The sequence below is a fragment of the Salvelinus fontinalis genome, chromosome 29, assembly GCF_029448725.1.
Source record: "Salvelinus fontinalis isolate EN_2023a chromosome 29, ASM2944872v1, whole genome shotgun sequence".
Lineage (NCBI taxonomy): Eukaryota > Metazoa > Chordata > Actinopteri > Salmoniformes > Salmonidae > Salvelinus > Salvelinus fontinalis.
In genome coordinates this window covers 27,873,528-27,888,334 of record NC_074693.1, presented here as the reverse complement: position 1 = coordinate 27,888,334, position 14,807 = coordinate 27,873,528, and the positions used below count along the sequence as shown (strand labels likewise).

The 14,807-nt window shown below is 43.6% G+C and overlaps 1 protein-coding gene across 1 annotated transcript in view; it reads left to right on the top strand.

The window, feature by feature from the left end:
- LOC129827767 (protein diaphanous homolog 1-like) overlaps positions 1 to 14,807 on the top strand; it is a 177,541-nt gene that overhangs the window by 31,477 nt on the left and 131,257 nt on the right. Inside the window, exons 2-4 of the mRNA XM_055888929.1 lie at positions 12,463 to 12,489; positions 13,535 to 13,696; positions 14,675 to 14,776. Of these exons, the coding sequence (XP_055744904.1) occupies positions 12,463 to 12,489; positions 13,535 to 13,696; positions 14,675 to 14,776 (291 nt within the window). The remainder of the gene's footprint in view (positions 1 to 12,462; positions 12,490 to 13,534; positions 13,697 to 14,674; positions 14,777 to 14,807) is intronic.

The following is a 14,807-nucleotide window of genomic DNA, read 5'->3' as shown; positions in this document are numbered from 1 at the left end:
GTCTCCTGGTCACAGCCGGCTGCGATACAGCCCGGGATCTAACCCGGGTCTGTAGCTTACCACACCGCTCGCGTCGCATGCACGAGCGCTGCAAAATACATTTCTACATGTTATTCAGTCATTGCACCCATACTGCTCGCGCAGCACCCATACTGCTCGCGCAGCACCCATACTGCTCGCGCAGCACCCATACTGCGCTTTAACGCGCTGCAAGTCCTGCCTCCCATCTCCTCATTGGTTTTTAGGAGCATATACCCACGTGGGTGATTGAAAGATGAACTAAGGTCCACAATTCAGTCGGTGGTCTTAATGTACCTTAAAGTTGGTTGTCAATCGCCATATAAAGTCCAAAGAAGAAGAACCCTGAAGGAGGAGAGATGACTAGAAACAATTCGGTTGACCATTTTATGTGTGGATTAATTGTCGGAGTAGAGGACCTTGTGCATTTCAGGTAAAATAACAACTTAACGTTTATATCCCAGGACAAATTAGCTAGCAATAGCAAGCTAGCTAGCTAAATTGCAAATGTTTAATGCTTTTTGACCTGTCCCCAAATGAATTTAGTTGGTTCCAAGTTTGTTTTGATATTTCAACCTGCGTTTCCTGATCGCGTCTGGTGTGACAAAATCAACATGCGCACGATGGTGTACGCCGACTGTCTGGTCAGCATGTTAGACCGCTGCGCCACTCGGGAGGCCTGTACTTAAGGTTTTAAGTATGTCAGTATGACTTCCTGTTGTAGCTATAAACAGGAGACGTTGTCACGGTAACACAGGCCTGCCACAGAACCCCATCCTGTGACATCATCACTCAGCAGAGCACAGCTTCCACCTGGGGAGCCATGGCAACCCAGTAAGCACCCATATCAACAGTCAAAGTGTAGATTACAATACACACACAATCTCCTGTTCTATCTACCATTCCATCGGTCTCTCTCACTCTTCGAGAGCCATTTTGTCCGTCTTTGTTACTATAAATAGAGTTGGGGTTAAATAAGTATCTAACCAGCACTAGTTTTCCCATGACATCACTGCTGTTTCATGCTCTGGCTACAGAAAGGATCTCAAAATAGTCAGACCTGTCCAGGAGAGGGAGAGAGAAGGAAAGAGTGAAAGAGAATGAGATCATGAGGAAAATAATGTGGTTGTTAATGAATTGAAGATGTTATTTACTTAGGCGTGTAAGTTGGCTCAATTCACTCAACTCATTGTGACATTACTATACTGTGAAAAAGGTTGCCTCTGACCAACACTGGCTGTAAAATCATTGTCAAACTGAATGTCTGTGTGCTGTCATTTTCTAGCTCTCTCCCTCTCTCTAGCTCTCTCTCGCTCCCTCCCTCTAGCTTTCTCTTACTTGCTCTCTCATTCTATTTATCACAGCTCTCTTACACACACACACACACACACACACACACACACACACACACACACACACACACACACACACACACACACACACACACACACACAGAGTTGTCTTGTGGTTCTGGCTGATATGGTGAGTGGAGCTGTGCATTACTAGTGACAGCGCGAGGAGAGGCTGCCTGACTCCATAATGTTCTTAAACACGGACTTCTGTTTGTTTACTAAGTTTCAGAGGAACCACAAGCACCTAGTTCTGTGATTCATTCTGCCTTTGTTTACTCATGGTCCTTTGGGAACCCGTTGAGTGTCTGTGATTTGTAGACTGATCGTTACAGATTTTGTTTTTGTGTGTTTTTTTTAGCTTGAGCGCATATTTGTGATATTCCTGTATGTTAGTGAAGGTCTCCTGAGGAACGCAGACTGTTGCCCTGTTCTTCTCATCTCGTTCTCTTTACTCAGAGTTAGGCTGAGGTCCTGAGTGCCTGCCAGGGTCAAGGCTATGTCTGTCTCTGTCTGTGTGGTGGGGTAATATATATTTTTACTTTTGGACATTTCCTCTCTCGCGCGCTCAGATATATACAAAAACACACACACTGTTTCCTGTCTGATTACCCAGAGTTCCCTTTTCTGTGGCTGATGTTTCCGGCTTTGTGGGTTAAATGGCACCAATTTGGCATCGACTGCTTTAATTAAGAATAGTTGCGCGTATGTTTTTGTGTGTCATGTCAGTGTAAGCGGAAACTGCCCTGTAGAGTAGAGGCCGATCAGATCAGTGTTCACTGCAAGAGGTGAAGACCAATTCACCTGGTCAACACACTGAGCGTGGTTACATGCACACAATAATACGATGACTGTGGATTGTCACATTAAAATAGTTTAAACCGTTTACATTCTTTGCAAGGAGAATCATTTTCCTAATAATCCTGTTTCCATGGAGACATCTGAAATCGGGCTTCCTGATGGGATTTGCCAGCAGCATACCACCCTGCATACCACTACTGGCTTGCTTCTGAAGCTAAGCAGGGTTGGTCCTGGTCAGGCCCTGGATGGGAGACCAGATGCTGCTGGAAGTGGTGTTGGAGGGCCAGTAGGAGGCACTCTTTCCTCTGGTCTAAAAAATATCCCAATGCCCCAGGGCAGTGATTGGGGACACTGCCCTGTGTAGGGTGCCGTCTTTCGGATGGGACGTTAAACGGGTGTCCTGACTCTCTGAGGTCATTAAAGATCCCATGGCACTTATCGTAAGAGTAGGGGTGTTAACCCCGGTGTCCTGGCTAAAATTCCCAATCTGGCCCTCAAACCATCATGGTCACCTAATAATCCCCAGTTTACAATTGGCTCATTCATCCCCCTCCTCTCCCCTGTAACTATTCCCCAGGTCGTTGCTGCAAATGAGAACGTGTTCTCAGTCAACTTACCTGGTAAAAAAAAAGGAAAAAAAGAAAAAAAAGAAGAAAAAAAAGAAGAAAAAATTTTTAAATCACCAATCAGAATAAACGCTCTACCACAGCGACCATGTTATTTTGGGGAAAGCTATTTCATTCTGAGTTCAGACATATATATATATATATGAGCTTGTATGTGAAAACTATTTCTAAACTGACTTCAGTTTTTACCGATGCTGGCACATGCACAAATAACCCACTGGACTGCCAATTGAAGCTGTTTACATGTCCTAATCATTTGAAAGATTGCTCTGAAAACCAGGTCTTTGCTTAATTCTTTTTTTGACCTTTCACTGACTAAGATAAGCAGAGTAAGGGGCGGCAAGTAGCCTAGTGGTTAACCAAAAGGTCTCTGGTTCAAATCCCTGAGCCAACTTGGTGAAACATCTGTCGGTGTCAAGTAAATGTGACTATTTCCATACTCGGCTTACTGCAATAATCAGTTTAATATCCTATTATTAGTGTGCTTGTAAACATCCTCAGCGACTGTATCAGAACATAACTAGAGGTCAATGTGTACTATAGTAGGACAAGCCGTCTCATTACCAGCTCTGTCTGCTTCCCCAATGGCACCCTATTCTCTTTCTAGTGCACTATTGACCAGGGCCCATAGTGCACTAGATAGGGCATATGTTGCCATTTGGGAGTCACACTGTATTTTTGACACTTCTAGGCCAGTGGTTCCCAACCTTTTTGGGTTACTGTACCACCACGGTACATTCTGCTCTGCACAGAGTACCCCTGAACTACCTCTTTTTTAACCAGTAAGCCTATGGTCTCATGGTTCTTCTCGAGGTCCCCCTGTGGGTAGTCCTAGTACCCCTGGTTGGGAAATGCTGATCTAGGCCTACATCAGATCAGAGCATCTTTCATGCCCGTGTGATGGCAACTCTTTAAGCTTGGCGACAACTAGGCTAGGACACTGAGGCTAGGACACTGGCTGTAGGGGACATATTTCAATATCATCCCTGCTTACTGTTTACCCTTTTGAGCCAATGCTGCTCCTCCCTGTGTGATAACATCTATGTTATCTACAACAATGTGCCCTAGGTTTGTGTACGTGTCTGGATGTGTTCACAGTTCACACGAGTGTGTTTGAAATGTGTTTTGCGGTGATGCCAACATACGGCGTTCTCTTGTAGAGGTCGACCGATTAATCGGAATGGCCGATTTTAATTAGGGCCGTTTTCAAAACAATCGGAAATCGGTATTTTTGGACACCGATTTGGCCGATTTGAAAAATAAATAAATAAATATATATATATATACACTGCTCAAAAAATTATGGGAACACTTAAACAACACAATGTAACTCCAAGTCAATCACACTTCTGTGAAATCAAACTGTCCACTTAGGAAGCAACACTGATTGACAATAAATTTCACATGCTGTTGTGCAAATGGAATAGACAAAAGGTGGAAATTATAGGCAATTAGCAAGACACCCCCAATAAAGGAGTGGTTCTGCAGGTGGTGACCACAGACCACTTCTCAATTCCTATGCTTCCTGGCTGATGTTTTGGTCACTTTTGAATGCTGGCGGTGCTTTCACTCTAGTGGTAGCATGAGACGGAGTCTACAACCCACACAAGTGGCTCAGGTAGTGCAGCTCATCCAGGATGGCACTTCAATGCGAGCTGTGGCAAGAAGGTTTGCTGTGTCTGTCAGCGTAGTGTCCAGAGCATGGAGGCGCTACCAGGAGACAGGCCAGTACATCAGGAGACGTGGAGGAGGCCGTAGGAGGGCAACAACCCAGCAGCAGGACCGCTACTGCCGCCTTTGTGCAAGGAGGTGCACTGCCAGAGCCTTGGAAAATGACCTCCAGCAGGGCACAAATGTGCATGTGTCTGCTCAAACTGTCAGAAACAGACTCCATGAGGGTGGTATGAGGGCCCGACATCCACAGATGGGGGTTGTGCTTACAGCCCAACACCGTGCAGGAAGTTTGGCATTTGCCAGAGAACACCAAGATTGGCAAATTCGCCACTGGCGCCCTGTGCTATTCACAGATGAAAGCAGGGTCACACTGAGCACATGTGACAGACGTGACAGAGTCTGGAGACGCCGTGGAGAACGGTCTGCTGCCTGCAACATCCTCCAGCATGACCGATTTGGCGGTGGGTCAGCCATGGTGTGGGGTGGCATTTCTTTGTGGGGCCGCACAGCCCTCCATGTGCTCGCCAGAGGTAGCCTGACTGCCATTAGGTATCGAGATGAGATCCTCAGACCCCTTGTGAGACCATATGCTGGTGCGGTTGGCCCTGGGTTCCTCCTAATGCAAGACAATGCTAGACCTCATGTGGCTGGAGTGTGTCAGCAGTTCCTGCAAGAGGAAGGCATTGATGCTATGGACTGGCCTGCCCGCTCCCCAGACCTGAATCCAATTGAGCACATCTGGGGACATCATGTCTCGCTCCATCCACCAACGCCACGTTGCACCACAGACTGTCCAGGAGTTGGCGGATGCTTTAGTCCAGGTCTGGGAGGAGATCCCTCAGGAGACCATCCGCCACCTCATCAGGAGCATGCCCAGGCGTTGTAGGGAGGTCATACAGGCACGTGGAGGCCACACACACTACTGAGCCTCATTTTGACTTGTTTTAAGGACATTACATCAAAGTTGGATCAGCCTGTAGTGTGGTTTTCCACTTTAATTTTGAGTGTGACTCCAAATCCAGACCTCCATGGGTTGATAAATTTGATTTCCATTGATAATTTGTGTGTGATTTTGTCAGCACATTCAACTATGTAAAGAAAAAAGTATTTAATAAGAATATTTCATTCATTCAGATCTAGGATGTGTTATTTTAGTGTTCCCTTTATTTTTTTGAGCAGTGTATTTAAAAAAAAAAATCACCTTTTTATTTAATCTTTATTTAACCAGGCAAGTCAGTTAAGAACACATTCTTTTTTACAATGACGGCCTAGGAACGGTGGGTTAACTGCCTCGTTCCGGGGCAGAACAACAGATTTTTATCTTGTCAGCTCGGGGGATTCAATCTTGCAACCTTACAGTTAACTAGTCCAACGCTCTAACCACCTGATTACATTGCACTCCACGAGGAGTGTGCCTGTTACGCGAATGCAGTGGAAGCCAAGGTAAGTTACTAGCCAGCATTAAACTTATCTTATAAAAAACAATCAAATCAATCAATCATAATCACTAGTTAACTACACATGGTTGATGATATTACTAGTTTATCTAGCGTGTCCTGCGTTGCAAATAATCGATGCGGTGCGTATCCTTGCTCCAATGTGTACCTAACCATAAACATCAATGCCTTTCTTAAAATCAATACACAGAAGTATATATTTTTAAACCTGCATATTTAGCTAAAAGAAATCCAGGTTAGCAGGAAATATTAACCAGGTAATATTGTGTCACTTCTCTTGCGTTCATTGCACGCAGAGTCAGTGTATATGCAACAGTTTGGGCCGCCTAATTTGACATAACATTGAAGGTTGTGCAATGTAACAGGAATATTTAGACTTATGGATGCCACCCGTTGGATAAAATACGGAACGGTTCCGTATTTCACTGAAAGAATAAATGTCTTTTTTTCGAAATTATAGTTTCCGGATTCGACCATTTTAATGACCTAAGGCTCGTATTTCTGTGTGTTATTATGTTATAACTAAGTCTATGATTTGATAGAGCAGTCTGACTGAGCGGTGGTAGGCAGCAGCAGGCTCGTAAGCATTCATTCAAACAGCACTTTCCTGCGTTTTGCCAGAAGCTCTTCGCTGTGCTTCAAGCCTATCAACTCCAGAGATTAGGCTGGTGTAACCGATGTGAAATGGCTAGCTAGTTAGCGGGGTGCGCGCTAATAGCTTTTCAAACGTCACTCGCTCTGAGACTTGGAGTAGTTGTTCCCCTTGCTCTGCATGGGTAACGCTGCTTCGAGGGTGGCTGTTGTCGATGTGTTCCTGGTTCGAGCCCAGGTAGAAGCGAGGAGAGGGATGGAAGCTATACTGTTACACTGGCAATACTAAAGTGCCTATAAGAACATCCAATAGTCAAAGGTATCTGAAATACAAATGGTATAGAGATAAATAGTCCTATAATAACTACAACCTAAAACTTCTTACCTGGGAATATTGAAGACGCATGTTAAAAGGAACCACCAGCTTTCTCATGTTCTGAGCAAGGAACTTAAACGTTAGCTTTCTTACATGGCACATATTGCACTTTTACGTTCTTCTCCAACACTTTGTTTTTGCATTATTTAAACCAAATTGAATATGTTTCATTATTTATTTGAGGCTAAATTGATTTTATTGATGTATTATATTAAGTTAAAATAAGTGTTCATTCAGTATTGTTGTAATTGTCATTATTACAAATAAATAAATAAAATTGGCCGATTTTTAATCGGTATCGGCTTTTTTGGTCCTCCAATAATCGGTATCAGTATCGGCGTTAAAATCATAATCGGTCGACCTCTATTCTCTTGTGATAACATGTAGAGATTTGATAACTGGGCTGTGGCATCTTAAAACATGGCAAAGTAATGGTGTGTGTGTGTTTTGAGGGAGGCTGGGCGACTCCCACTCCATTCCTTTGAAATGTGTAAGCCACAAGGTCCCGATAAGAACAGGGTTAGTACGGTCATGAAAATCCTGGAAAGGTCATGGAATTTTAAAATGGTGTTTTTCAGTCCTGGAGAAGTTTTGGACAAGTCATGGAAATTAATTTAATTATTTCTGTTATTTATTTAGGCACAGTTTTTAAACAATTCATCAATCAAATACAAATATCTGCCAGGATCAGAATGACACTTACATTGCAGCAGCTGGTAGGCCTATAAAATATAATAGAGAACTGACTAACTAGGTAGCCAGTTCAAAACGTACAGTATCTTGTCACCTAGCTAGCTAACTCCCTAGTCAACTTTTCTAATGATTTCATATGATTCATTTAAACTATTTTTGATGACATTTTGACTATTTTTGATGAAAATTAATGATTCATTTTGCCATTGAATTAGTTGGTAGTTGGTTCCATGGCATTGAATCGAATCAAAATAATAATTTGTGAATCGTGAACATCAATTTTAGGAAAATAATATTAGATGTAGCCTTTCTTTTGTATTAAGTGGCTTCAACTTGTTTTGTAGATACTTCCAGTTGATTTGGGCATCCAATATATGGACGTTGCAACTGCATAGATGCTAGTCAGCATGCAAAGTTAACACTTCCAAGATAAGTATAACTAAACTAGAAAAGGTACATTTCTAAAGAAAGCGTGGCCTTGCTTCAGATAAATAAAAAGATTTATAACCTACCATGGCCATTTAATCTTTGATACGTTGAATGAGCAAATTATTTAAAAAGGCAAAAATTATTTGGTTGCAATGTTTTTCATCAAGGGTGGTCGGCCATCTTCCAGGAGAGCTAATGTGTGTGCAGGCTTTTATTCCTGTCCCCCTCAAACAAACCCCATTTTAGAAATGAGCTGCTCAACTGGACCTTGATCAACTGGCTCTGAGGTGTTTGAGCAGGGCTGGATCAAAATCCTCCACAGCCAATGGCTCTCCAGACTGAGGGTTGACCATTTAGTTTTATACAGATATTCTAGTTTGCGGGGGGGGGTGTTTAAGTGGCTTGCTCAATGACAGGACATTGTACATGGGATCAGAGAGCATCCACCCACTGTCTTTCACATTCCTCATACTTTTTTATATGTACCTGGAGAGTCATGGAAATGTTAAAACATCTTCAATGTAAATCCCTGTTTAGGGGACCTGTTTGGTTCTGGTACCGGTTCTGACCGTCATTTTCACTCAAATCCATCTGTGGACACCGTAGATGAAAATGGCTTGCATTGAGCAATCACACTGGTTCCCACGGACATAGAAGTATATTTTTTGAGCCTGTGTGATGTAGGGTGTGAAATCTGAAACCACTTGAAGCTGGGATGTGTCTCTTAACTTTTTTAATTTGTTATTCGACTGTCCTCCATCTCCTGGCTGAACCACAGCCTTTGACAAAGCACATACCAGCGATCCTTACATCGTAGCGCAGCAGGACAGATCGGTTTAATCAATATAACACATTCAGAAATTGATTTATAGCATTAATCTAAAATACTTAATTGATTTTTAAGAAAAACACTTTCTGTGATTGATATGAGGTGAAAGGCGAGTTCCTAACACGCTACCCAAACCGGACGTGTCGCATGCGCGACCATCGCAAAAATAAATATACACATACGTGTTATTCAATCATTGCACCCACACTGCTTGCGCGTGCCAACGAGCGTCTGCATTGCTGCCATATATTGCCTAAAGAAGATGAAGCCTGAAGGAGGAGAGATGACTAGAAACGATTCGGTTGACTGTTTTATGTGTGGATTAATTGTCAGAGTAGAGGACCTTGTGCATTTCAGGTAAAATAACAACTCGTAAAATAACAACTCAATGTTTTTATCCCAGGACAAATTGGCTAGCAACAGCAAGCCAGCTAAATAAGACAAATTCGCTAGCTAGTTAAATTGCCGTAAATGTTTAATGCTATGCAACCTGTCACCAAATGAATATAATTGGTTGAGTTTGTTTTGATATTTCAACCTGTGTGTCGTGTTTGGTGTGAGGGGACAAAATCTATTTGTGCATGATGCCGGACGTCCGGTTTGGTTCTGGTGTAGTTAGTTCAGGAGCCAAGCCAGAACTGTGTGACTTTCACAACGGTAGGATCAGGTGTTCAGACTTTTTTAGAAAATATGCTCACACTAAACATACACAAATGCATTTTACAGTTATAAGGAAGGTGAAATGTTGTAGTTAGTGGCTTTATAATTAGATTATTCTATACTTGGAAAGCATATGTCATTTCAAGCGTTATTCGTACAGTTTTGTTGAATAGGAACGATGTCATAAAACATCATTCATTTTCATATCATATTTGTACTGTGTACTTGAGCTTGTATCCTCAAAAGTGACTACACCTCAGCAATTTATAACTATTTGTAGCAGAACAGTGAGGTTTTAACCTTTCTTGGCGTATGCAGCAGTATTCATTTTTGTTTACGGTCCTCTCATGATAAATAATTACTTTAGAGGATTACATAGATTACATGTAGTTACATTTAAAAGTTAAGTCATGTAAAAGTCCTACATTTCCATCTGTCAAGATGTGTATGAACCCTGTAAGAAATAACAGCCATGGAGACTGAACACTCCTTAAGGCACAAGCTAATATCAGCCCAATACCGTAGAAACAGAAGGTTACAGACACAACACAGGGGGCTTCCTATTCAGTCTAGCTGCAGACACAGCCATTTAGGTCTATGATGAGGGTTATAGTCTTTGGTCTCAGCCATCCCAGCCAATCTCAATGTGAGAGAGAAAGTCATCAACAAAAGACTCCCCTGTCACTCTGGCCCAGGTCCAATCAGCTGGGTGGCTCAGGAGAGAGGGAGAGACTGGGAGGGAAGGCGGAATGGAGGGATTGAAGATGTTGAGATGGTGTGCTGTCCGACCTTGTCTGCATAGCATTGAGAGAGGGGGGAAGTGAGAGAGAGAATGGGTAGGCTAATGTAACCTTTTTCTGTTGAAGAGAGCTGATCACTGAAACCTGTGAAAGAAACTAAAGTGAGCGTGTAGTGTGTGTGTGTGTGTGCCTCTGTGTCTTCTCCAGAAGGATGACTATAAAACCGTAGAGGAGGGTTGTGATGGTCAGTGTGTGTTCTCTGACCACTGACCCCCAGTCTCTGGCTGGTTGCTAATTGGCTCCAGATGCTGGAGAATATGTGGAATGTATATTACTGTACTTTGACTTATCATTTGCTGTGAACCAGGACTAAAATAATTGGTCTCTGGGATAATAAAGATATGTTTGATAGAATGTTTGGAAGCACAGTTATAGAGACCGTGTATCTCATTTGTGGCTTATTCCAATGGAGTATTAGGCCTACCATATAGGTGCTGATATCTTGAGAAATGCATCCTTAGGGAGTTAGCAACTTTTCTTTTTTCCTTTTGGAAAAAACTAAAGTGAGAGTGGGGGGGGGGGGGGGTAGATCAGCTTTAATATTGCAGATAGATTGACTACCATCAATGTCATTACATGCATCATTTCCTATCTCCCATATATATATATATATATATATATATATATATATTATATTTAAAAAAATTGGATACTACATGATTCCATATGTGTTACTTCATAGTTTTGATGTCTTCACTTTTATTCTACAATGTAGACAATAGTACAAATAAAGAAAAACCCTTGAATGAGTAGGTGTGTCCAAACCTCTATATAAACACACACCACACGTACTAAAACATTTCTGTAGCATTGAAGGGCCCCAATAACATAGTGGCCTCCGTCATTCTTAAATGGAAGAAGCTTGGAACCACTAAGACTCTTCCTAGAGCTAGTCGCCCGGCCAAACTGAGCAGTCGGGGGAGAAGGGCCTTGGTCAGGGAGGTGACCAAGAACCTTGTGTGGTAGTGGCCAGACGGAAGCCTCTCCTCAGTAAAAGGCACATGACAGCCTGCCTGTTTGCCAAAAGGCACCTAAAGAACTCAGACCATGAGAAACAAGGTTCTCTGGTCTGTTGAAACCAAGGTTGAACTATTTTGCCTGAATGCAAGTGTCACGTCTGGAGGAAACCTGGCACCATCCCTACGGTGAAGCATGGTGGTGGCAGCATCATGGTGGTGAAACCATCCCTACGGTGAAGCATGGTGGTGGCAGCATCATGGTGGTGGCACCATCCCTACGGTGAAGCATGGTGGTGGCAGCATCATGCTGTGGGGATCTTCTTCAGTGGCAGGGAAACTAGTCAGGATCGAGGGAAAGATGAATGGCGCAAAGTACAGAGAGACCCTTGATGAAAACCTGCTCCAGAGCGCTCAGGCCCTCAGACTGGGGCGAATGTTCACCTTCCAACAGGACAAAGATCCTAAGCACACAGCCAAGACAATATATTATACAGTATATTTTACAATCGTTTTTTTTTTTTGTCCCATCCTTCAGCTACCCTCAACCCCTCTCATTTATTTCTGAAGACCATCCAGTTTTCTATTTTACATATTTTTCAACTGTGCTGGAAGTGAGCAACTTTCCCACAAGCTTTATCTTTTGTGTGTCTGTGTAATCTTCAGCACCCCCTGGTGTTGGACAGTGGTAATACGTGAGATGCTGCCATCACCAGGACATTCATTGGTGTAGCCTGACACCTTTTGGCAAAAATGTGCAATTGCAAATGTATTGTGATTCTGCCATAAACCTGTCAAAATCTGGAATCTTATAATATCAATCCCAGCCTGTTAGAAAGTTTCAGATGATCCATAACTTGTTACCAGAGGAATTAGTGAGCTAATCTCCATATACATGTTGAATATTGATCCAGTGTGATGTGTAACAGTCAGTGTTTACTGAAGTGATCCTGTAGAGTGATCGTGATCTATCTGTAGCCTACATTCCCCTCTGTGCTACTGTGATCAATGCCCTAATAATGACCTCATAGAGATTATCCAGCCTAATCCTAATTTATCCTTTCATCTCTCCCACTCCCTCCCGTTTTTGTCCCTTCTATCTCCCCATCTACCTCATTGTCCCTCTTTTCTCCTGTTTGATCTCCCCATTTCTTTCTGTCTTTCCCTCATTCTCCCATCCTCCCCCCACTCCCCTCTGTACAGAATATCAAACGGCTGTTTCCTGATGAGGTAGGTTGTGTGCGATCCAACATTGTCTCAGTGATCTGACTGTCTTGGTTGCATGTCACGCTACCCTGTAGCCCACCTCTAACCCCCTGCCCCTCCAACACTAACACCCCATAATAACACAGCCATGTAGCTGTCTGTGTGCTACTCACCCTGGTTGGTTCAACACATGTTGGACAGCACATGTTACCTTCCTGCCTCCCTGGCTCCCCTCAGTGGTCTGTCTAAGGCACTGCATTGTAAATAAGAATTTGTTCTTAACTGACCTGCCTAGTTAAATAAAGGTTAGGTCTCGGGTGGATGTTGGGGGGGGGGGGGGGGGTATAATTAATTAGCTCTGCACATGGCTTGCCAGCTACCTTTGTTTGTGGCTTGCCAGCTACCTTTGTTTGTGAACATAGCATGTCCCTAACCCTAGTGGGTCATCCATGCTTCACACTGCTCCTGTGTCATTGTGCAGCTACTTACCAGTGCTCTGGTGTCCCTGCGCTGTCATCTTCACACTGTCAGCAGCTATACAGGCAATAATTTGTGTTTTACTCTGTACAATAATTAGTGTTTTACTCTGTACAATAATTAGTGTTTTACTCTGTACAATAATTAGTGTTTTACTCTGTACAATAATTAGTGTTTTACTCTGTACAATAATTAGTGTTTTACTCTGTACAATAATTAGTGTTTTACTCTGTACAATAATTAGTGTTTTACTCTGTACAATAATTAGTGTTTTACTCTGTACACTAGAATGAGATGAAGGAGGATCAGATGTCCTTGCCAACTGTTTGGAGGAAACTGATGTTCATGTCACTCTGATCCTGTTTCATCTTGTTCACACATGAATGTCAGCTTTCTGTCAGCTCCAGCCAAGGTGTTTCACAGTGATATTTAGTCGTCCATGATGTCTGAACGTCCACTGGAGTCTGATGCCCAATCCCAAATCAACTCTGACCTTGCCCTGACCTATCCAATCCAAGGGGTCAGGTTGATCTGGAATAACCCTAATATGACCCTGCGTGACCTCTGACCCCTGGCATTTGACCCCCTGCAGTTGGAGCGTTTCACCAGCATGAGGATGAAGAAGGACAAGGAGAAGCCTCATGCACCTGCTCAGCGCCACTCCAGCGCTGTCCACTACGAGGTGCCTGCCCAGGAGACCATGCTGCATGACCATCCTGACGAATACGTCCTGGAACTCTTCGAACAGATGCTGGTGAGAGAGAGGGTTAAACACACAGATACTGACTCGGTAGAGGCTGGTGAGAGAGAGGGTTAAACACACAGATACTGACTCTGTAGAGGCTGGTGAGAGAAAGGGTTAAACACCGAGATACTGACTCTGTAGAGGCTGGTGAGAGAGAGGGTTAAACACAGAGATACTGACTCTGTAGAGGCTGGTGAGAGAGAGGGTTAAACACAGAGATACTGACTCTGTAGAGGCTGGTGAGAGAGAGGGTTAAACACCGAGATACTGACTCTGTAGAGGCTGGTGAGAGAGAGGGTTAAACACAGATATACTGACTCTGTAGAGGCTGGTGAGAGAGAGGGTTAAACACAGAGATACTGACTGTAGAGGCTGGTGAGAGAGAGGGTTAAACACAGATATACTGACTCTGTAGAGGCTGGTGAGAGAGAGGGTTAAACACAGAGATACTGACTCTGTAGAGGCTGGTGAGAGAGAGGGTTAAACACCGAGATACTGACTCTGTAGAGGCTGGTGAGAGAGAGGGTTAAACACCGAGATACTGACTCTGTAGAGGCTGGTGAGAGAAAGGGTTAAACACCGAGATACTGACTCTGTAGAGGCTGGTGAGAGAGAGGGTTAAACACCGAGATACTGACTCTGTAGAGGCTGGTGAGAGAGAGGGTTAAACACCGAGATACTGACTCTGTAGAGGCTGGTGAGAGAAAGGGTTAAACACCGAGATACTGACTCTGTAGAGGCTGGTGAGAGAGAGGGTTAAACACCGAGATACTGACTCTGTAGAGGCTGGTGAGAGAGAGGGTTAAACACTGAGATACTGACTCTGTAGAGGCTGGTGAGAGAGAGGGTTAAACACACAGATACTGACTCTGTAGAGGCTGGTGAGAGAGAAAGGATGTGTATGAGTGTGTACCGAGTGTGTGTGAACTGTAGGCTGTTTTGGGATGCTCACTCTACGACCCCCCCCCCCCCCCCCCCCCCCCCCAGGTGGATATGAACTTGAATGACGAGAAGCAGCGGCCTCTGCGGGCGAAAGACATCTCCATCAAACGAGAGATGGTTTCTCAGTACCTCCACACATCGAAAGCTGTGAGTAACAATGTTGTGTTACTGGGATAAC